General features: G+C 36.0%; 3 protein-coding genes across 7 annotated transcripts in view; 2 read left to right on the forward strand and 1 right to left on the reverse strand.

Moving 5' to 3' along the window:
• Positions 1-124: 124 nt before the first annotated feature.
• Positions 125-6,626, reverse strand: LOC116841575. Of its 5 annotated transcripts, none has more exons than XM_032809665.1 (8): positions 6,480-6,626; positions 5,930-6,120; positions 5,674-5,847; positions 5,392-5,593; positions 5,011-5,206; positions 4,829-4,914; positions 2,447-4,743; positions 125-2,206 (listed from the first exon to the last, which is right to left on the reverse strand). In XM_032809665.1, the coding sequence occupies exons 2-8, from the start codon at positions 6,114-6,116 to the stop codon at positions 1,857-1,859; spliced, it is 3,492 nt and encodes a 1,163-aa protein (XP_032665556.1). In that variant the 5' UTR covers positions 6,117-6,120; positions 6,480-6,626; the 3' UTR covers positions 125-1,856. The 5 variants fall into 5 exon arrangements, with proteins under 5 accessions (XP_032665556.1, XP_032665554.1, XP_032665551.1 ...); XM_032809663.1 differs by having other exon boundaries at positions 125-1,353; positions 1,815-4,743; XM_032809664.1 differs by having other exon boundaries at positions 1,128-1,138; positions 1,815-4,743.
• A 2,582-nt stretch (positions 6,627-9,208) lies between these two features.
• LOC116841533 lies at positions 9,209-21,518 on the forward strand. The gene is made up of 4 exons (XM_032809586.1): positions 9,209-10,993; positions 15,508-16,964; positions 19,515-21,017; positions 21,369-21,518. Exons 1-4 carry the CDS (start codon positions 9,519-9,521, stop codon positions 21,389-21,391), a joined length of 4,458 nt encoding a protein of 1,485 aa, XP_032665477.1. The 5' UTR covers positions 9,209-9,518; the 3' UTR covers positions 21,392-21,518.
• A 103-nt stretch (positions 21,519-21,621) lies between these two features.
• Positions 21,622-23,368, forward strand: part of LOC116841546 — a 5,550-nt gene continuing 3,803 nt past the window's right edge. The window contains exon 1 of the mRNA XM_032809607.1: positions 21,622-23,134. Within this exon, the coding sequence (XP_032665498.1) occupies positions 21,658-23,134 (1,477 nt within the window). The 5' untranslated portion in view covers positions 21,622-21,657. The remainder of the gene's footprint in view (positions 23,135-23,368) is intronic.

Raw genomic sequence — 23,368 nt, forward strand, 5'->3', positions numbered from 1 at the left:
TCTCGTTATTTTAACGTCATCATACGTTCCTGTTAGGAAAGCATGTGTTTGCAAATAATGATATTCCTCCTCTCATTTCTTTCTCTTTAATATTGCTTTAAACTGCCAACAATAAAACGTTGTCTTTCAAATAAAATTGATTATTTTATCATAATTAATAATAATAATAGTCTCAATACTTATAAACAAAAGCGAAAACATGCGTTTGCAAAAAGTTATTTCTCATTTCTTTCTCTTTTATATTACTTTTTTATATTAATTTTATTAAAACTTAGTATTTCACTGTTCATTCAGTAACATGTGCATCTCGAATATAAGAAAAAATACTACAGAAAAATACTACATATATACTACAGAAATTTGTGCAAGATAACTATAATCATCCATTTTTCTCTTCACAATTGCTTCACATTCCAAATTCGCATTTCAAAAACACGTCGCGTCGTCATATTTACATATATTACGGTATTACAAATCGCTATATCTCAATTCTTATAAGAAAATAAAGCGCATATGTACAGTGAAATCACTATTAGTATACAACGGATGGTAATCGACGTTAGTACTATACCCGACAATATTCGATCAATACAGGACTCACTCGTAGAAGATCGATCGAATTGCGTAACCGCAGGTAGCATCGAATCGGTAAGGAAAGGTTACCCGCGGCACACACTTCGCAGTCTTAGCGGTGCGTATTAAGTACCGCAGGTGCGTGACCTTTCGCTATCGATCGATTCACATGTCATTCCTCGGCGCCGTCGCTTGATCATAAACACATCGTGAGAACTCACGGACCCACGGACCCGCGGACGAAAATGCGCCCGCGGTGCTACCGCGTTGCCGATCTCTCTTGCGATCTCTCACGATGTCGTCTTACCACTAGCTGTTAAACCCGGGATCGCTCGTGCCGTTCAGCTAAATCTAACGATCTTTTCCTCTCTAATAGAGATATTCGCCCCTATCGAGAGATAGTACGCTTTATATAATCATCCGTTCGAGCGTAAGGAGATGTAATTGTTGATCATTCACCGTTCTTCATTCCCGCTACGAATATCTGTCTCACTCTATTAAAAGTCGATATTCCTAACGCTACTAATTTTTTGCCGCTTGCTTCTTCAAACACTTCTTCCGATCTCTTCGATCTTAATCGATCGTATAAATCATGAAAGATCCATCCATAACCATTACTTGTTTAATATTCAATTTGCTAGAGATGGTCTCCCGTTTTGATCGATTCTTTTGTCAAGAGAGTAAAGAAGCGATCGACTCAAGGAACCTAGTCGACATCACATCGACGAAAAATAGCCTCAGTCCTTAATAAGAGTAGTCGATACAGAGATCTTGCGTTTCCTGAAATATGTCGATTGTTATTAGAGATATGCAAATTTGTAACAAGAAACATGCCTCCATTTTTATAGTTATAATACACTCGTCGTTAATGCTTTCCAGTACACAATCCTGAATTTAGATATTTTCCCATTGGATATATCATATTGAAATATTTTTCTCGTAGTCAATGGCCAAAGAGCGCAAGATATAATCCTTCTTTTTATATATATTAATCCTTATATATATTATATATAAAGAAATATAAATATTATATTAAATGAAAAATATCATATAATATATATTTATATTATAGTTTTATATATATTACGTATAAAAATATGATATACGAGCATCTAGACTCGATGCATTAAAATCGAAACGGAAACATTAAAGTAGGACGCTGCGAGTAGCTCGATTTAAGCTAAAACAAAAATTGACATAAACAAAAAAGAAATTGTTCAGAAAAAATATCTAGAGCGTACAAACAATCCCAAGTTAATTATTAGTGCGATTCCACTTGATCACTATTCGTATAAGGTCCAGTTCTCGAACATCTGTGACTGGTAGATCTGCAGATGCAGTTGATTGGTTTGCATTCTCAATGACAACAGAAATTTGTCGATGTCCGCGTGGTGCAAGGAAACGTTGCCATAAGTCAAATTATCACCGTACGGTTCGCGAGCCTTGTATTCCTCATGACAACCAGGGATCTTATGAGCGGAATACTGCGACGTGTAATTAGGCTGTGACACTTTGTCTTGCACATGCGGAAAGTAAGAGTACTTCGTCGCATACTCGGAGAACGGATCGAGATGGTTATTTTGCTTCAAGATGTTCCCCTCTTCTTCTTCTTCTGCATCCACATATTTATATTCTGAAAATTCGTAGCCAGTGTTGAGGTCGATTGCGTTGAAACCATATGGATAATCGCGATTGTGTATACGCGAGTTCAAAGTAGCACTCGAGACTTGCGGGTGAAACGATCGCGCGGTCGAATCCAGTAAACGTCTTGGCGCAGCTACCTTCATGTTTGTAGCTTCTCGTGAAGTCGAAGTCATCGGGTGAGATCTTACGTTATTCTCCCGAATATCTTTATGATACTTCATATATTTACCAGATTCGCCATAAAATTTGTCCATGTTATTGTAAAGAACGTTATTCGTTTGTACAGGTGCGTATTTGATTTGCGTGTTCCTCTTGACGTCATTTTGACTGCTTTTCTGCCTGCTATTGTTCATCAACTCTGCTCTCCATTGGCGATTCGATTCAACCATGTCGACGCTTGAATCCTTATCATATGTCGGTGTTAACGATAACACGCTGGAAGTACTGCAAGCTTCAATGTCTTTTTCGTATTCTCGCATCTTCGTTGAAAACAATAATCTCTTACTGTCGTTAAAATCTCCTTTATGAAGATTATTGGGAATTATATCGGTAGAAATATCACACTTCGTATCTTCTGTCTCATGCTTGTCTTGATCGCCGTCTATAACTTCGTCAAAACGAGTCTCCTGTGCTACGTATGTCTCCAAACAGTTTGCATCTTCCATCTTTATCCTCGATGCATCTATCTCGACAGTCGTTTCGCGTTGCACCGTGCGATCCTCTGAATTTTCAGACTGTTGTACGTCATCTGTGTTTAAATTGGTCAGCTTTATGTCCCTTTTCACAGCTTCTTCCTTAAGAAACTCCTTCATATCCGAGAAAGATAAATTCCGATCTTTTATCTTCTGCATCAAATCGCATTTCTCCGTTTCGCTTAGAAACGCTATGTAGTCAATTATTTCCAATAATTTCTCACTGGGATTTTGATGTTCCTTAAGATATCGCAATGCTTTGCGATACTCTTCAATTTCAGACTCTGACATCATCAAATTTGGCATATGTTCATCGGCGTTTGTGGGATAAGGAAAATGTGCGTTAAATTTGCCATCCGAACTATTAAAACAGCTCTTGAATTCTTCTATTTCCTTGTACATATCCAACAAATTGTTATTTGAATTAAGTCCCGAGTACACGTACGTATCATTCACTTCTTCTTCGGTACGAAGTTCCGGGAAAATGCACAAGAATGCCCGTCTCTGCATACTGAAAAAATGTTTGAGCACAGAAAAGTGCTCCTCGTATACTAGTTTATGTATGGAATCGGTCATGTTTTTATACGTATCATTTAATAATTCGATTTCAAAGTCAAGCTTCTCTTTCCATCTAATAGCTGCTTTCAACGGAATCTCATCGTCGGTTCCGTTGAATTCTTCGGTACACTTCGACAGGTACTCGCTTAGTTCATTCCATTTTCGAGATTCAGTATCCAATTTTTCCGTGTTCGATTCTGTAACATGCGCTACATTGGAATCCTTCGTATCCTGAGGCGCTGTAGAAGTAATCTTATTATCAATTATGATATCAGTTGACGTGTCAATTTCCTCTCTCTCGTCAGCTGATGGGATTTTTATACATCCGCAAATTTGCTCAATCTCATCACTAGTTAGTTCGCGATCCTGTTCCTGAATATTTCCAAGATCCACTTCGAGAACAACATTCTCATTTAATTTCTCTAAAAAAGAAGGTTCGTCCGGGTGAAGTTTTACCGTAAATCTGTAGATTCCTTCTGAACTGGATGAATCTGACTGAGTAGACACTGCAGTTGATGCTTCTTCTTGTTTCTCAGATTCCTCAGGTTGCTGGAGATCGTCTTTTCTCATATTATATTCATTACAAGACGCCTTTATTTTATCATCTAAATAGGATTTTTTTCGTTTTGTGCGCATCTCATTGGTCATAGTTTTACCGCCTTTTTTACCTCCTGGTGAGATATCTTTACACTTATTTTGTTTCGTTGCAGTACTATTCGCATCATTATTTTCCAATGGAAGTGTATTGTCAGTTGAGGGTAGCGTGCTGGCTGATGTGAGCATCGCCATAGGTGCGCCGTTTTCGGATTCTAGAATTTTTTTGTCAATATCCGAAAGTTCGGTGCCACTTGTCTCGGATCTAGAGTAGATTTTCTCGAATACTGTAGTGTTGTCGGCCCAAACATCTTCCGTATAATCGGGACCGAGTTTAAATAGATAAAAGTTCGGTCCGCTAACCAAAATTAATAACTCTTTAAATGACGGAAGCTCGTTTTCGGAAACTATTGTAATAGAAATTCCACGGGATCCATAGCGTCCAGCTCTGCCAATTCTGTGCAAATATGTTGCTGCATCCACAGGTATGTCCAAATGTATAACCATGTTAATATTTTCTATATCGATGCCCCTCGCGGTTAAATCCGTGGTCATTAGAATTCTACAATTAAAATTCCTCAATTTTTCCATTACTTCTAATCTCTTGGCCATATCCTGACTTCCAACGATGTATGTGGATGAGAAGCCCATAGAATTAATTTTATTGCTAACTGATTGAGCTCTGTAACAGCAAATAAGTGATTATCACGTCAACATTAAACGGATAAACAAGAATAAAATATATAATGAAGAAATAAACTACGTACCGCGATTGATAATTTGAAAAAACTAGACATTGCTTAAACGGAATTTTGACGAATATTTTTTTCAGCTCGTCCACTTTTATTTGTACCTAAAAATATAGATAAATTGTAACCCGAATTTGTCTAACATAAAAAAAAAATTCTCATTAAATCTTTATTTAAAATCTCTAAGAATAAAACTGAACCTGCTTCATGGCATTAAGATGTGAAGGAACCACCACCACAAATTGTTTAACTCCAACTAAAATTGGTCCATCAAGATCTGGCGATGTTAACACAGGTGAACACATATACATCTGCAAGAACGTTTCCAAATCTCCAGGGTAAGTAGCACTTGAAGCTATAACTTGTTTGTTCAATGGTAGTGTGGAAAATATGTAACTATAGAAAACAATTGATATTACAAACTCAATCCTTAAGTATTAATTAATTATTTTGACATTTTCAAAATTTAATAATCTATAAACTCCTATCTATAAACTATTGATATTACAAACTCAATAATCCTTAAGTATTAATTACTTTGACATTTTCAAAATTTAATAATCTATAAACTCCATACTGACTTGATATCTTTCTGGAAGTTTGTTTCCATTAATTTGTCTGCCTCGTCAAGGACAAATAACCTAATAGTTGAAACTTTAAGCAGTTTCTTATCAATTAAGTGCTTTAATCTACCTGGAGCACCAACCGCTATATGACATTCATTCAGCCTTTTCTTATCATCTTCTATTGATAATCCTCCCACGAAATATTCAACTTTTAATCCTGAAATAACAAAGATAATTAATAGATGAAAAAAGAAAAGACTTTCTCCAAGAAATATATAATGCGATAACATTAATTACCTTTTATTTCTGAACCTATTGTCTTAAGAACATTAGATATTTGAATAGCTATCTCCCTGGTAGGTGCTATTATTAAGACTTGTGGAGATGATATTTGAATGTCTAATATTTCTAGAGCTATAATACCAAATACAATAGTTTTTCCAGTTCCTGATTTTGCACGTATTATCAGATCTGAAAAAAATCAATATTTTTAGCACATAGAGATATTGTTATCACTCAGTATATTTCAAGAATATATATGTTGTCTTGTTACCAAATCCACAGCGACCTATAGGAATGGCTTTCAACTGTATAGGGGATGGTCGTAGAAACCCAGCAAATGATAATCCATCCATAATTTTCTCTGGAAGTCCCATTTCCAGAAATGTAACATTTTCTCGTATCCTTATATCACTTGTTCTTAACTTCTTGTTTATGTCATGTGCAGTATATCGAAGCATTTTTCTATACAAACATAAGAATATACAGATGTTATTAAAGAGATACTTAAAGAATAAAATAAAACAATGAAAAATTAGACTAACAAATAATTGAAAGCAAATGGACTTCTTTCCACAACCGTTATGCCTTTCTTTGAATTACTCTTAATAGATATGATAATATTTATATATATATATATATATATATCTCTCTCTCTTCATTGATCGTAAACTTCAATATTATTAAACACTAGACGTATAACGTATCTATTTAAAAAGTAAAAATTTCTTCGTAAAGTACGCCATACAATATACATATATATATTGAAATAAATATCAATAAATACATATTTATAACATATCAAATAGAGTATATATTCATACCTATCTAGTTAGAAAGAAAATTAAATAAAAATTAATAGGAAACACAATATAACTGCAAACGCGAACCGTTCTATTTTTCAAACATTTAACCTAACTTAACCTATTTCATCCGACACTGTTCGGTTAAACTTCAAGCTTCGATAGATAGCTAAGTGCACTTTTACTTTAGGTCTGTTCTTTTGCTCTATACCAGTGCAGCAGTGCAGAGTGAAAGAACAGACCATTTAGGGTGCTTTCCAGTGGGAGCGGTGCACTTGGACACGGTGCATTTGGACACAGCCAATCATAGCACCGTGTGATTAGAGACATTTGTAGAGTCCCTTGGAACAGCGACTTGTGATTGGACTGTGTCCAATTGCCCCGTGTCCAACTGATATACACCCCTTTCCAATTACGTTTTGTGTGTTACACAAAACCAGTTTATTAGTTATATGTTATCTTACAAGATATTTTAGATAATATGTGACCAATAAACTGATTTTGTGTACGTATGTGTCAAGATGTGTTAAGCAATTGGAAAGCACCCTTAGTGACCTACGTCATTGTTCTTTATCACTGTTCGGTTATTAGTCTGTTCTTTTCAGCTAACTGCTGCACTAGTGCAATAAGTTAGAGTGAGAAAACATATACTAGTCTCACTTTAACTTATTGCACCAGTTCAGCAGCGCAGCTGAAAAGAACAGACCACATCCTTCATTCGCAACATATGGTCTGTTCTTTTCAGCTGCACTGCTGAACTGGTGCAATAAGTTAGAGTGAGAAAACATATACTAGTCTCACTTTAACTTATTGCACCAGTTCAGCAGCGCAGCTGAAAAGAACAGACCACATCCTTCATTCGCAACATATGGTCTGTTCTTTTCAGCTGCACTGCTGAACTGGTGCAATAAGTTAGAGTGAGAAAACATATACTAGTCTCACTTTAACTTATTGCACCAGTTCAGCAGCGCAGCTGAAAAGAACAGACCACATCCTTCATTCGCAACATATGGTCTGTTCTTTTCAGCTGCACTGCTGAACTGGTGCAATAAGTTAGAGTGAGAAAACATATACTAGTCTCACTTTAACTTATTGCACCAGTTCAGCAGCGCAGCTGAAAAGAACAGACCACATCCTTCATTCGCAACATATGGTCTGTTCTTTTCAGCTGCACTGCTGAACTGGTGCAATAAGTTAGAGTGAGAAAACATATACTAGTCTCACTTTAACTTATTGCACCAGTTCAGCAGCGCAGCTGAAAAGAACAGACCACATCCTTCATTCGCAACATATGGTCTGTTCTTTTCAGCTGCACTGCTGAACTGGTGCAATAAGTTAGAGTGAGAAAACATATACTAGTCTCACTTTAACTTATTGCACCAGTTCAGCAGCGCAGCTGAAAAGAACAGACCACATCCTTCATTCGCAACATATGGTCTGTTCTTTTCAGCTGCACTGCTGAACTGGTGCAATAAGTTAGAGTGAGAAAACATATACTAGTCTCACTTTAACTTATTGCACCAGTTCAGCAGCGCAGCTGAAAAGAACAGACCACATCCTTCATTCGCAACATATGGTCTGTTCTTTTCAGCTGCACTGCTGAACTGGTGCAATAAGTTAGAGTGAGAAAACATATACTTATCTCACTTAGACCACATGTTTGTCTACTCCTTCTTTAAGTTGTACTACTTGAAATTAAATTTAACGGAGGGTGCGTTCGGGAAGCACGCTACCCCGTTCTTCTATCTATATTGTTCCTTATAGCATATTTGACTGGCTCTGGGTTAACTCACTCTGGGTTATTTAGCCTACGTTTATTTGTCGGACAAGTACTTATAGCTTTATGATTGGCTAGTAGAGACTTATGACGTCATTAATCGCTCTCGGAGTGATTAATCCAGGGCCAGTCGAACACGCTATTAGATATACAACAAGAATAGAATGACACGGTAGCGTTAAATAGCACTAATAGCGAACTCCCCGAACGCACCCGGAGACTTTGGAACTATTTCAACCAATCAGAAATAACGGGTCTAATAGACTTCGATATAAGTTTATTCATCTATAATATATGTCATAATATATATGAAAACTATAAATATATAAGCACACATATACTTAATGAAATGCAGCGATAGTGTATCCGATTCTTACTAGAATCGATTATTTCGCTTGATATATCGGGCTAACCTAACCTAACTTAACTTACCGATAAACTTCAACTTCAATACCTGGCTCCAGGCCTCTCTAATGGCTCCTGCACACAGGACGCGGTAATGCTTGCCGCACGGCGAAATTTCGCACGACAGCCAATCAATATGTTGTTTTTCCGTAAGAGCTAAAAGGTTATTACGGAAAACAACATATTTGATTGGCTGTCGCGCGAATTTTTGCCGCGCGGCAAGCATTACCGCGTCCTGTGCAAGAGCCATTACGCTCTAACGCCATTTTTCCCATTAATGATCTATATCGAGAGTAAAGTTTTGGAAAATTCCAAGACACGTTCCAAAAAATCACACGGTCCAAACGTGTTCGAACGGGAGCGGTGCACTTGGACACGGTGCATTTGGACACAGCCAATCACAGCACCGTGTGATTAGAGACATTTGTAGGGTCCCTTGGAACAGCGACTTGTGATTGGACTGTGTCCAATTGCCCCGTGTCCAACTGATATACACCCTGTTGGAACACGTCTTGTCGTGACGGTGGTTAGGCCAGGACTACCTACCGATAAACGGTGCACTCCAATTGAGTTACTAGAATCATAATCAATTATTTCTTATCGATGTTCCATCTCTAGTCAGAGGTGACACGAGTACTTAAAAAAAAGTCTCAAGAATTGTAGACACTACTTTACCGTAGGTTGTTGTCCAAAGATTGCCTCTTATCTTGGATAACGTCATATCTCATTATGAGAGACAAACAATATGTATATTGCAATATTAGCAGTTGTTAGTAGAGATTTGTATCGATGCGACGTAGTATCGTTCAATCTGTAGACTGATGACTTGTTCGCACAGTAGTGAATCAGTACCGACAAGCTAATTTCGGTGATTTATTATGGAATACTGGACAATATTATTATCTATTGTTACGGGAACGCTGGGTATCCTTTATCTATTCCAAAAGTTTAATTATTTCAAGAGACATAATGTTACTTACATGCCGCTTACTCACTGTATATATGGTGTTCTGGCATCGATTTTATTTCGTCAAATGTCTTTTACTCATTTACTACAAAAGCTGTACAATTTCAACCCGGAAGCCAAATACATTGGATTCTACAATATCACCGAACCAGCCATCTTACTTCGTGACCCGGAGCTCATGAAGGACATCCTTGTTAAGAATTTCGACATCTTCCCCAATCGCAGCGGTTTCACTGATATTAATGATCCCTTGTTCTCGAAGAATTTATTTTCTCTTCGAGGACAAAAATGGCGAGATGTAAGAACTTTGTTAAGCCCAGCATTTACATCCAGCAAGATGAAAACGATGTTCAGCTTGATGATGGAATGCGCAGTGGACTTCACTAAGTGTCTCTTGAAAATATCAGCAGATAACAGCAATATTAATATGAAGGACGTCTTTGCCAAGTACACGAACGATGTGATAGCCACGTGCGCTTTTGGTGTTAAAATTAATTCTATGAAGGATTCTACTAACAAGTTCTACGTTTATGGCAAAGATGCAAGCAATTTTGACGGGATAGCTGGTTACAAGATATTCTTCTCTTCAACCTTCCCATGGCTGACACGAGTTTTCAACTTGAAAATTATAAACGACGAGGTAGCAAATTTCTTCAAAGATCTTGTGAAGACCACCATCGACACCCGTGATGCCAGAAACATTACACGACCTGACATGATACAATTAATGATGGATGCCAGGGGCAAACGTGAGGCTGAAAAAAAACTCAGTATTGAAGAGATGACTGCGCAGGCATTTGTTTTCTTCTTTGGTGGCTTCGATACCAGTTCAACCGCGATGTCTTTCATTGCCCAGGAGATCGCAATCAATCCAGATGTCCAGGAAAAGTTGCGGCAAGAGATCGATAAAGTTCTGGAAAACTCAAACGGCGAAGTGACTTATGAAGTTATTAATCGTCTTGAATATTTAGACGCGGTAATAAACGAAACTCTCCGGTTATATCCACCTAATTTCTTCTTAGAAAGAGTATGCGTGCAAGATTATGAGTTGCCGCCCGCTTTACCGAATGAAAAGCCCTTTACAATGAAGAAAGGTATGAATGTTTGGTTTCCGGTTTACCCACTTCAGCGTGATGAAAAATACTACGATGATCCGGAAAATTTTCGCCCGGAGAGATTCTTGGACAACAATACATACCATAACTCTCCGTATTTCGCACCATTTGGATTGGGACCACGAATGTGCATAGCTAATAGATTCGCCATTCTTGAGATCAAGGTCTTGCTGTTTCATCTACTAGCGCGATGTGAGCTGAAACCTTGCGCAAAAGCCAAGATGCCCATAAAATTGAGCAAGTCAAATTTCGCGATGGTTCCAGAGGGTGGATTCGATTTGATTATTCAACGTAGAAACGATATGCATCCTACAATTTTGTCGACGACCTTTGATAGTAGTACTAATAATTTTTAAAAGGTGCTTTATGTGCTGATAATTGACTAAATTATGTAAATACGGTTGTAAATAATAGCAGAAAGACATTTAATGTGAGAAATTCTATACGTATACTGAACTCTGTCACGTGGGTGAATATTAAATAATAACACGTATAATTGGTATTTACTGAGTATGTATCTGACGTAATTGACATGGTATATGATTGACAGTATATAATTCGGTTATAGTTTTCATGACATTAAAAAAAACCGATTTTTCTCAATTTTTCGTGGATATTTTCGGTTTTTCCTCAATGGCAGAAAAATACATTTCGGAAAATTCATGTGTGTTAAAATTTATCACATTTATTTCCTCCCATAAAGAAGGTAATTACGTGCATTTAACTTAAATTAATTAAATCTAATAAGCAATCTATTAGCAATCTCACGATAGATTGAACATGATTTGTCAACAAATCCATAGTCATTTGTATTCGTAATCTGCTGTTATTTTGTTGACAAAATTTGCAAATAGAATCTGATAGCAAATTGTATATATATCCTTCATTGCTTTAGGTTATTACCTTGTAATTTTATATCGATTATATAATTATTAGTGCGCCGTTACAGAAGGTATTTTACACCATGAAATTAAGTAGCAAAAACAGCAATTTTTCTTAAACAAAAAAGCTTGCACAGTGCAGTTAGTTGAACGAAATTTCTTACCCCTACTTTATTGTTGCCCAGTATAAACGAACGGAATACACAGATAACTCATCGACAGGAATGAGAATGCATTTCCTGCAGCACCTGCTTAATAAACCAGATATTTTCAGCTTCCTCAAGTTCCGATACTTTAAAGATGCCAATGTCTGTAGAATCGATAGGAAATGTAAAGAAGTTATGTTTCTAAATCTATGTCATAAGGAAATCTGTGTACTAGGAAAAAGACAAGAAATTTTTGAGAAGACGACCACCTCGCCATTTTTTGATTGAAAACAACAATCGGCTTCTGATATAAAAAGTGTTATTCCTTGAAAGGTAAACTTGGAATAAACTTCTATTTCATGCCTTTCTCATTACGTTCATGCCTTTCTCATTACGTTCTCGACGTAATTCTATGTACTCTTCGTCAATGATATCTTTCTGCATGAGTCGACTTCCCCTTTCAAAGTCTCTGTTATAAAGTTGTTGAAGAGACATATATGTTGATCTTAAGCAACGTTTGATGATACCTAAGTAATTATCGTACTTAAATGCGTTGAAATTGCTAAGAGCCGCATGGGTGCGGCATTCTGTAGCTAAATGGCAAAGTACAATAATGGACGTAATAAGTGACAAATTCATTTCCAAATATATCCGCAGCACGACGAATAAATGTACGAAGGAGAAAGTCTGCTACTTTAATCATGCCGTCCTTTTCAAGTGCTCGAAAGAATGTACACACCATTTTGCAGAAATAAATAATTTATGTATAGATTTAGATCTAATAAACTGAAAATTTTTAATCCGTCAGGAGAGAATTCTTCTTAACTTTGATGCCTTGTATTTTCCGAAATAAGAAAATATATAATTTACAAAAACAGGTCGTATAGGTTAACTTTATTTTAATGCCATTAACATACTCACCATTGCAAAATCATTTCGGTGTTACAAAATCTCAATAACTGGCCATGTTCTATATATTAAGTCGATTTCAATTAATGACATTTTGGAAGTATTTGATATTATTATTAAACTGCCACTCTCTCTCTCTCTCTCTTTGGTGACAGGCCCAATATTATGACTTTTTCACCATAGACTGCACACAAATCTTATAGTAAGGCAACACTGATACATTAGTGATTGGGAGCTGACGTCGGACGTACGACGATCCAGTAGCCAATAGGAAAGTTTATTTTCTAGGGACAGTACATCATTAGCTAGTAACCATAAAAAGTTCAATCTTGATGCATCCACGAGATGCATTCAATCACATCTGTTGCAAATAAAAGAACGCAACCACGTTGTTCGATACGTTTTGTTCGGTTTTTACTAGCACTTCGCCCTCAAATAATTTCGGCATGCTTTGCCGACATAATGCCAGCATAATGGTAATATATATGTTGCAAATTTACTGCCATCCTATGATTGATTTTGCCGGCAATTTGTTGGCATATTACTGATATTTTGCTATCAGAGAGAATACAAATAATCATTTTCTATCGAATTTGGACTCTATTTGAATATAGATTTGAATATAGAATTCGTGAATTTATAAAGTGCGAATAGTATTCTATCGTATACAATAGAATACAATAGAATACAATAGATAGAATTCCCTTATAGAAATATCGTACTAAGAATCATTGATAATTACTTATTATCCAGTATTTTTAATACTAAAAATAAGTAATTATCAATGATTCTTAGTATGATATTTCTATAAGAGTTTTTATCGTTAGTTTCCTATAGAATACAAAATCGGATATAATCAGATAAAATACGATAGGATTCATATCTGAACTTGTGAGAGTGAACGATACAGCTTAAAGAAAACGATTCAAATTGATAGCACTGTCAATTTGATATAAAATGCATTTCATCTGCATTTTAAAACTTATGAAAATGAAAATCTGAAAATAATACATATATTTGTAACCTTATTTCACGTATATAAATTCGAAAAGGCAAATATTTTCAGGATTAAGGCTCCTGGGGAGTCGCATCATCCATCTCTTTTTAATGACGTCAGAAGCGAAAAAACGCATGCTAAAAATTCCTGCAAAATACGTCGAGATAAACAGATATATTCACAAAGCGACATTTGCGATCGATTAAGTACACCTCTAAAATATTCCGTACACTTTCCTTTTGTTCTAACAATCAACTGATAATTATAAAATAAATGTGACGTGCAATCGTCTTTTCTAACCTATTTTCCTCATTATCTTGTCATATTAATTTTCCGATTCCCTTATAGAAATATCATACTAAGAATTATTGATAATTACTTATTATCCAGTATTTTTAATACTGAAAATAAGTAATTATCAATGATTCTTAGTATGATATTTCTATAAGGGTTATATATTGATTTTTAGAATAAAAGGAAAGTGTACGGAGTATTTTAGAGATGTATTTAATCGATTGCAAATGTCGTTTTGTGAATATCTCTGTTTATCTCGACATATTTTGCAAACATTTTTAGCATGTGTTTTCTCGCTTCTGACGTCATTAAAAAGAAATGGATGGTGCGACTATCCAGGACCCTTAATAATGTATTATTTACGGAGACCCGATTATTTTATCGCTATCAGTTAACCTCTTGCTAAATTTAATCTTGTACACAAGAATTTTGTACACAAGAATCTTGTACACAAGAATAAGCACAAGAAGTCTTGACTCTCGCAATTAATCAGAAGAGAGGGGTCACGTGATAGAGTTTGCACCCTCTCTCCCTATGAAACTCTGTAGGTTTAACACTGAGCTAGCAGGATAAGAAAATAGAAAAAAGCTAAACAAAGGTAGAAATATAAAGGGCTGAATTTGTATTAATTTATACCATCCAGAAAACATCGTATATTCACCTTTTCCGAGGGAAACAGTCCTTAAATGAAATAAACACTATTGGGTTCAAGAGTAAAGTATCCCTCGTCACGAGCAAAATCAGTCGCTTCTACACTCGAAATATTACAAATGATACCGTCAAAATACGAGGTTTGAGATTTCGTACCCTTGCCGTTCTGTTTGAAAACTACTCTCGACCTCTATTGGGTTTTCAAACAGAACGGCAAGGGTACGAAATCTCAAACATCGTATTTTAACGGTATAAATTGTAATATTTCGAGTGTAGAAGCAGCGATTGATTTTGCACGTAGCGAGGGATACTTTACTCTTGAATCCAATAGTATATATTTTATTTAAGGGCTGTTTCTTTTGAAAAGGGTGAATATACTATGTTTTTTGGATGGTAGAAATTAATAAAAATTCAGTTTTTATATTTCTACTTTTGTTTTGCTTTTCCTCTATTTTTTTATGTGGTCCTGCTAGCTCAGTATTAAACCTAGCAACGCCATATTCTTTTTTTCAAAATGACATGGAGTACAACATTTTCATTGATACAAATTAATACAAAATAAATACTAAATAAATATTAAATAATCAAACAGGCGCGACTTGATTATGCCGACTTGGTCCTGCCAGTTTAAAAGAGGTTGTCCAGAGGTTAACTTTTATCTTAGATAACGTTATATTGACACTAAAGTCATTATCATTAAGACTACTGCGTAGATTAAATGTATATATAATAAGATGTATATTTCCAAAAATGGCAGTTGTCAGTAGAGACTTGTATGCGACGTAGTATCGTTCAGTTTACAAACTGATCACTTGTTGTCGTGCAGAAGTAAATCAATACCGACAAGCTAATTTTGGTGGTTTATTATGGAATACTGGACAGTATTATTATCCATTGTTACGGGAACGCTGGGCATCCTTTATCTATTCCAAAAGTTTAATTATTTCAAGAGACATAATGTTATTCACATGCCACCTACTCCAATATTTGGTGTTATGGCATCGATTTTCTTTCGTCAAATGTCTCTTACTGATTTACTACAAAAGATATACAATTTCAAACCAGACGCCAAGTACATTGGGTTCTACAGTATCACCGAACCAGCCATCTTTCTTCGTGACCCGGAGCTCATGAAAGACATCCTTGTTAAGAATTTCAGTGCTTTCCCCAATCGCTTGCGTTTTGGAGATATTCATGATCCCTTGTTCTCGAAGAATTTATTTTCTCTTCGAGGACAAAAATGGCGAGATGTAAGAACTTTGTTAAGCCAAGCATTTACGTCCAGCAAGATGAAAACGATGTTCAGTTTGATGATGGAGTGCACAGTGGACTTCACTAAGTGTCTCTTGGAAATATCAGCAGATAATAGCAACATTAATATAAAGGACGTATTTGCCAAGTACACGAACGATGTGATAACCACGTGCGCATTTGGTATTAAAATCAATTCTATGAAGGATCCCACAAACAAGTTCTACGTTTATGGCAAAGATGCAAGTAATATTGACGGGGAGATTGGTTACAAGATATTCTTCTCCTTAGTCTTCCCATGGCTGACACGAGTTTTCGGCTTTACAATTCTAAGCGACAAGATAATAAATTTCCTCAAAGATGTTGTGAAGACCATTATCGACACCCGTGATGCTGAAAACATTACACGTCCTGACATGATACAATTGATGATGGATGCCAGGGGTAAACGTGAGGCTGGAAAAGAACTCGATATTGAGGAGATGACTGCGCAGGCATTTGTTTTCTTTCTTGGTAGCTTCGAAACCATTTCAACCGCGATGTCTTTCATTGCCCAGGAGATCGCGGCGAATCCAGACGTTCAGGAAAAGTTGCGGCTAGAAATTGATACAGCTCTGGAAAATTCAAGTGATGTGACTTACGAAGTTATTAATCGTCTTGAATATTTAGACGCGGTAATAAACGAAACTCTCCGGTTATATCCATCTAATTTCGTCTTAGAAAGAGTATGCGAGAAAGATTATGAGTTACCGCCCGCTTTGCCGAATGAAAAGCCCTTTACAATAAAGAAAGGTATAAATGTTTGGTTTCCAATGTACCCACTTCAACGTGATGAGAAGTACTACGATGATCCAGACAAATTTCGCCCGGAGAGATTCTTGGACAATAATATATACCATAACTCTCCGTGTTTTGCACCATTTGGATTGGGACCACGAATGTGCATAGCTAAAAGATTCTCCATTCTTCAGATCAAGATTTTGCTGTTTCATCTACTAGCGCGATGTGAGCTGAAACCTTGCGCAAAAACCAAGATGCCCATAAAATTGAGCAAGTCAAGTTTCGCCATGGTTCCAGAGGGTGGATTCGATTTGATTATTCAACGTAGAAACGGTATGCATCCTACAATTTTGTCGACGACTTTTGATAGTACTAATAATTTTTGAAAGGTGCTTTATGTGCTGATAGTTGACTAAATTATGTAGATATGGTTGTAAATAATAGCAGAAAGACATTTAATGTGGGAAATCCTATACGTATACTGAACTCTGTTACGTGGGTGAATATTAAATAATAACACGTATAGTTAAATTTTACTGAGTATATACCTGACATAATTGTATATAATTGATAGTATATAATTGACATTCGATTATAGTTTTCATGACATTAAAAAAACCAATTTTTCTCAATTTTTCGTGGATATTTTTGGTTTTTTCTCAAGAGTAGAAAAATACATTTGGGAAAATTCATGTGTTTTGGGTTAGAATCTATCAAATTTACTTCCTCCCATAAAGAAGATAATTACGTGCATTTAACTGAAATTAATTAAATCCAATAAGCAATCTATTAGCAGTCTCACGATAGATTGAACATGATTTGTCGACAAATCCATAGTCATTTGTATTCGTAATCTGCTGTTATTTTGTTGACAAAATTTGCTAACAATCTAATAGCAAATTGTATATGTATCTTTCATTGCTTTAAGTTATTACCTTATAATTTTATATCGATTATAATAATTAGTAAGCCGTCACAAAAGATGTTTTATATCATGAAATTTAGTAGCCAAAACAGCAATTTTTGTTAAAAAAGAAAGATTTTAAAAAATACAGCTTTCCTTCAACAATTAAAAAAAAGAAGTTTTTTTAATTTAATATATTCGATATTTTCATGTAATCGAAAAATGCTGAGTAAAAGAAAAAAATAGTTGCTTCACTCAATATTATATTTTTCCCTCCATTTAATTAGTACATCGCGGATCTACTTTTAAAACTTAGATACTGAATTTTTAATTGTTACAGCGGTTACCGATATCTTATATGTGTGAATGCAATTTATAATTGCAATTCCACAACTTTTTTGATGCTGGTTTGAGTTAAGGGAGCAATATACCGTTTCTCTGGTCGAAAAAATCAATTTTTCTTTTTTTTACATTTTATTAAACTATGTATTTTTAAGAATCTATTCCTACTTATCGCATCGAAAAATTCGAAAAATTGCGTAAGTTACAGCCTATTATTCGAAGCGATGCGCAGGTTAAAACCGGCGCTCACCGAACCGTTTAAAATTTCGTCAGATATATGCGATCCACGAAGGTTCTATGAAACAAAAGAACGACGCGAATGTGTTTGCTCTATGAGCCTGGAATCGTCGATTAGGTTGAAACTTACGTAAGTACCAGAAATATAAGCTTAAATAGTACCCGAAACTTTAAACGCGTTTTTCTCAAAACGATTTTTCTCTAACTGATGTGCACGATTTGAGACAAACTGCTGAACCGATCAACTTCTGCCTGTAGCTACATATTCAAAACATATGCTATTTTCGTCCGAACCAGTGAAATTAAAATATTCCTATAATATTAACTTTTCCTATTTATTTTCAATGAAAAACTGTCGATTTTTAAGGCGATTTTTCGAGCGTTTTCTTCAAATACAACTTGCTGAAAAACGATCCGTTTTCAATATCCCTAGTTCTAACTGAATGTCCTTAGTTTAATAATCTTTTTGGCTTTCTTGTTTCAGATTAACGAGTCATGAGATATCATGTGCACTATAGAGCAAAAACCGTTTATTTCAATTTCACATGTTTTTCAATAACTCTTATATTTCGCAGTATACATATAAAAATTCTGACGTACAAGTAAAATATGTAGTAAATATGTAGTATTTAGCGTACCAAGTTGTAAAATAATCGGCTGCGTAGTTTCCGAGAAAAAAATTCGCAATGATTGCCTCCTTTTTCGGTCGAGAAACGTCCCATTAATTAAAAATGATGATAACACATCGGAGATAAGATTGATTTATCTCATGTTTTATGATTTGTTTATTGTAACTGCTGAACTAGTGCAATAAATTACAGTGAAATAAATATATTTTTTCTCACTCTAATTTAATGTGCTTCAGTGTGCATCAATCGAGCAGTGCAATTATAAAGAATAGATGATTAATTTTTGCAAAATATTATTAAACTTTATACAAAGTTTATAATTTACTTATAAATTTGGATATAGATGTTTTGATATATAAAGTAACAGAATTGTACGATACAATAAATAGTCAACCTGTTACATTAATTTCTTCACACATTGGTTGATAAAATTGTGAAATGTATTTGCTGTTCGCAATTATTATTAGAGTTCTCTCGCGATAAATGCCATATTCTTCATACTTGATCTCTTCAAACTAAATGTCAAAGATGATATAAGTATTTAAAAAAAATTTCAAGATACTACTGTTGTCCAAAGGTTGCCTTTTATCTTAGATAACGTCATATTAAAAGTGAGATTATTGCGACTACGGTGCAGATAAACAAGATGCATATTGCGATATTGGCAGTTGTTAGTAGAGACTTGTATCGATGCAACGTAGTATCGTTCAGTCTACAGACTGATCACTTGTTTGTACAGTAGTGAATCAATACCGACAAGTTAATTTTGATAATTTATTATGGAATATTGGACAGTATTATTATCCATTGTTACGGGAACGCTGGGTATCCTTTATCTATACCAAAAGTTTCATTATTTCAAGAGACATAATGTTATTCACATGCCACCTACTCCAATATTTGGTGTTATGGCACCGATTTTATTTCGCCAAAAGTCTTTTGTTGATTTATTGCAAAAGTTGTATAATTTCAAACCGGACGCCAAGTACATTGGGTGCTACTCTTTCTTCGAGCCTATCATCTATCTTCGTGATCCGGAGCTTATGAAGGACATCCTTGTTAAGAATTTCGATACCTTTCCCAATCGCGCGGGTTTTGGAGATATTCATGATCCCTTGTTCTCGAAGAATTTATTTGCTCTTAATGGACAAAAATGGCGAGATGTAAGAACTTTGTTAAGCCCAGCTTTTACGTCCAGCAAAATGAAAATGATGTTCAGATTGATGACGGAGTGTGCAGTGGACTTCACCAAGTCTCTCTCGGAAATATCAGCGGATAAGAGCGACATTAATATGAAGGACGTCTTTGCCAAGTACACGAACGATGTAATAGCCACGTGCGCATTTGGTATTAAGATCAATTCTATGAAAGATCCCACAAACAAGTTCTATGTATATGGCAAGGAAGCAACCAATTTTGATGGGGTGACTGGTTACAAAATGATTTTTTACGGAATCTTCCCATGGCTGACACGAACTTTCAAATTGACAATTCTAAGCAACAAGATAGCAAATTTCTTCAAAGATATTGTAAAGACCACCATCGACACCCGTGATGCTGAAAACATTACACGTCCTGACATGATACAATTGATGATGGATGTCAGGGGTAAACGTGAGACTGGAAAAGAACTCGATATTGAGGAGATGACTGCGCAGGCATTTGTTTTCTTTCTTGGTGGCTTCGAAACCAGTTCAACCGCGATGTCTTTCATTGCCTACGAGATCGCAATCAACCCAGATGTTCAAGAAAGATTGCGGCTAGAAATTGATACAGCTCTGGAAAATTCGAATGAAGTGACTTACGAAGTTATTAATCGTCTTGAATATTTAGACGCGGTAATAAACGAAACTCTCCGGTTATATCCACCTAATATCATTCTGGAAAGAGTATGCGTGAAAGATTATGAGTTACCGCCCGCTTTGCCGAATGAAAAGCCCTTTACAATGAAGAAAGGTATGAATGTTTGGTTTCCGGTTTACCCACTTCAGCGTGATGAAAAGTACTACGATGATCCGGAAAATTTTCGCCCGGAGAGATTCTTGGACAACAATACATACCATAACTCTCCGTGTTTCGCACCATTTGGATTGGGACCACGAATGTGCATAGCTAATAGATTCGCCATTCTTGAGATCAAGGTCTTGCTGTTTCATCTACTAGCGCGATGTGAGCTGAAACTTTGCGCGAAAACCAAGTTGCCCATAAAATTGAGCAAATCTTTTTCTATGGCTCCAGAGGGTGGATTCTGGTTGAATATTCGACGTAGAAACCGTATGCATCCTACAATTTTGTCGTTGGCCTCCGATAGCAGTACTAGTAATTTTTTAATGATGCTTTAAATGCGCTGATATTTTACTGAATCATGTATACACGATTGTAAATAATAGCATAAAAAACATTTAATGTGGGAAATTCTATATGTATGAACCTTGTCATGAATTTTAAATAATGACACGTATATTGCTGTCATGTTTTCTTATATTTTAGTATTAAGCCTAGACGGGTGTATGTAAATTTTGTGACAACCTTATTAGTCTGCATATTGCAAAATCGATACATCCATAATTTTATTCATAGTTTAAGATTATTATATATATCTTCTCAGTAAACATTATTTTACAGGGCCGTCTCACGTTCAAGGCTAATGGAGCCCGATAATAAAGAATAGCTGCACTGTGGACGCTGCTTTACTGTAGGATGCTGTATTGCGCTTGATTCTTGTGTAACGTCATAACCAGTGTGACACACCCATGACATCAACGTACAAATTCCAAGCAGGTATATCGCGATAGTGACAGTTGCCTGCGGAGATTCGTGTGCGCAGTATCGTTTGCAAGCTAAATCAGCCTCAAGTATTCGTTTGTACATCCGCAACCAATTCCGACAAATTTTTACAATTAAATTTGCGACCATGGAATACTGGACGATACTGTTATCCATTGTGATAGGTGCTCTGGGAATTTATTATCTCTTCAGAACATTTCATTACTTCAAGAGACACAGTGTTATCCACATGACGCCTCTTCCGATATTCGGCAATATGTTGCCGTTAATATTTCGCCGAATCTCACTAACTGACTTTATCCAGATGCTTTACACTTTCAAACCGAAAGCCAAGTACTTTGGAGTGTATGCTGCGACGCAACCTGTCATCCTTGTTCGTGATCCGGAGCTCATCAAGGAGATCTTTGTTAAGAATTTTGAAATTTTTCCAAATCGCGTGGGATTTTCCTATATAAATGACCCGTTGTTCTCGAAGAATTTATTTTCTCTTCAAGGGCAAAAATGGAGAGATGTGAGAACAATGTTGAGTCCAGCTTTTACGTCCAGCAAAATGAAGACCATGTTTACATTAATGCTGGAATGTGCCGTGGATTTCTCCAAGGCTTTATCAGAAAAATCAGTAAATGAAAGCAACGTGGATATGAAGGACGCATTTACCAAGTACACGAATGATGTGATTGCTACGTGTGCTTTCGGAATTAAAGTGAATTCAATGAGCGATCCTATAAACAAGTTTTACGTTTATGGTAAAGAAGCTACTAACTTCAATGGACTGCGCGGCCTTAAATTTTTCATTTTCGGAAGCTTTCCAACACTCACGCGAATACTTGGTATGAAATTTATGAGGGATGAAGTGGGAAATTTCTTCAGAAATGCTATAAAGACCACCATCGACATCCGTGATAAGGAAAATATTACACGCCCTGATATGATACAACTGATGATGGATATAAGAGGCAAACGTGAAGCTGAAAGAGAACTCACTATTGAAGAAATGACCGCGCAAGCATTTGTTTTCTTTCTCGGTGGCTTTGAAACCACCTCTACCGCGATGTCTTTCATTGCCCAGGAGATCGCGGCCAATCCAGACGTTCAAGGAAAATTACGCCAAGAGATAGATGATGCTCTGAAGAATTCAAACGGGGAAGTGTCTTACGAAACTATTAATCATCTTGAATATTTAGAGGCGGTGATAAACGAAGCTCTCAGAATGTATCCACCTATTGCCATCCTGGAAAGAGTAAGCATAAGAGATTATGAATTACCTCCCACATTGCCGGGTGAGAAGCCTTTTATTGTAAAGAAAGGTATACCTCTCTGGGCACCAATTTACTCAATTCAACATGATGAGAAGTACTACGATGATCCAGAAAAATTTCGTCCAGAGAGATTCTTGGGCAACAACGCATACTACAATTCTCCATATTACGCACCATTCGGTTTGGGGCCACGAATGTGCATAGCCAATAGGTTTGCTATGCTGGAGATTAAAGTCTTGCTATTTCATATACTGGCACGGTGCGATCTGAAACTTTCGTCAAAATCTATTTATCCTATAAAATTGAGCAAAACGAATGCCACATTGTCTGCAGAGGGTGGCTTTTACTTGAATATTAAACCTAGAAGCGATATGCATATTAGAACCTAGTAAACATCCAATATATTAGGACCTTAACTTAGTTTCCGCCCGCAAATGTTAGATGGCAATGCAAACAGTTCTAGTAGTCATTACTAACGAAACAGGTAGTTTGTGATTAATTTCGACATTTCTCGATAACATTCAGTCAGCATACACAATTATTTTCCTAAACAACAATTTCTTTTGCTTTGTGAAAAAT

This window comes from Odontomachus brunneus, unplaced genomic scaffold (genome assembly GCF_010583005.1).
Source record: "Odontomachus brunneus isolate Ranch 3 - 2012 unplaced genomic scaffold, Obru_v1 Obru_scaffold_016, whole genome shotgun sequence".
Taxonomy (NCBI): Eukaryota; Metazoa; Arthropoda; class Insecta; order Hymenoptera; family Formicidae; genus Odontomachus; species Odontomachus brunneus.

Excerpts from the sequence above, each read along its gene's own strand:
- LOC116841575 (XM_032809663.1), bottom strand. The coding sequence starts at position 6,116 with ATGCTTCGATATACTGCACATGACATAAACAAGAAGTTAAGAACAAGT. Across the intron at positions 5,207-5,391 it reads AACTTCCAGAAAGATATCAA|TTACATATTTTCCACACTAC; the intron begins GTCAGTATGGAG and ends TGTTTTCTATAG. Across the intron at positions 4,915-5,010 it reads ATCTTAATGCCATGAAGCAG|GTACAAATAAAAGTGGACGA; the intron begins GTTCAGTTTTAT and ends CTATATTTTTAG.
- LOC116841533 (XM_032809586.1), top strand. The coding sequence starts at position 9,519 with ATGGAATACTGGACAATATTATTATCTATTGTTACGGGAACGCTGGGT. Across the intron at positions 10,994-15,507 it reads GCGATGGTTCCAGAGGGTGG|GCTGGGCATCCTTTATCTAT; the intron begins ATTCGATTTGAT and ends TGTTACGGGAAC. Across the intron at positions 21,018-21,368 it reads GAATATTCGACGTAGAAACC|GGCCGTCTCACGTTCAAGGC; the intron begins GTATGCATCCTA and ends ATTATTTTACAG.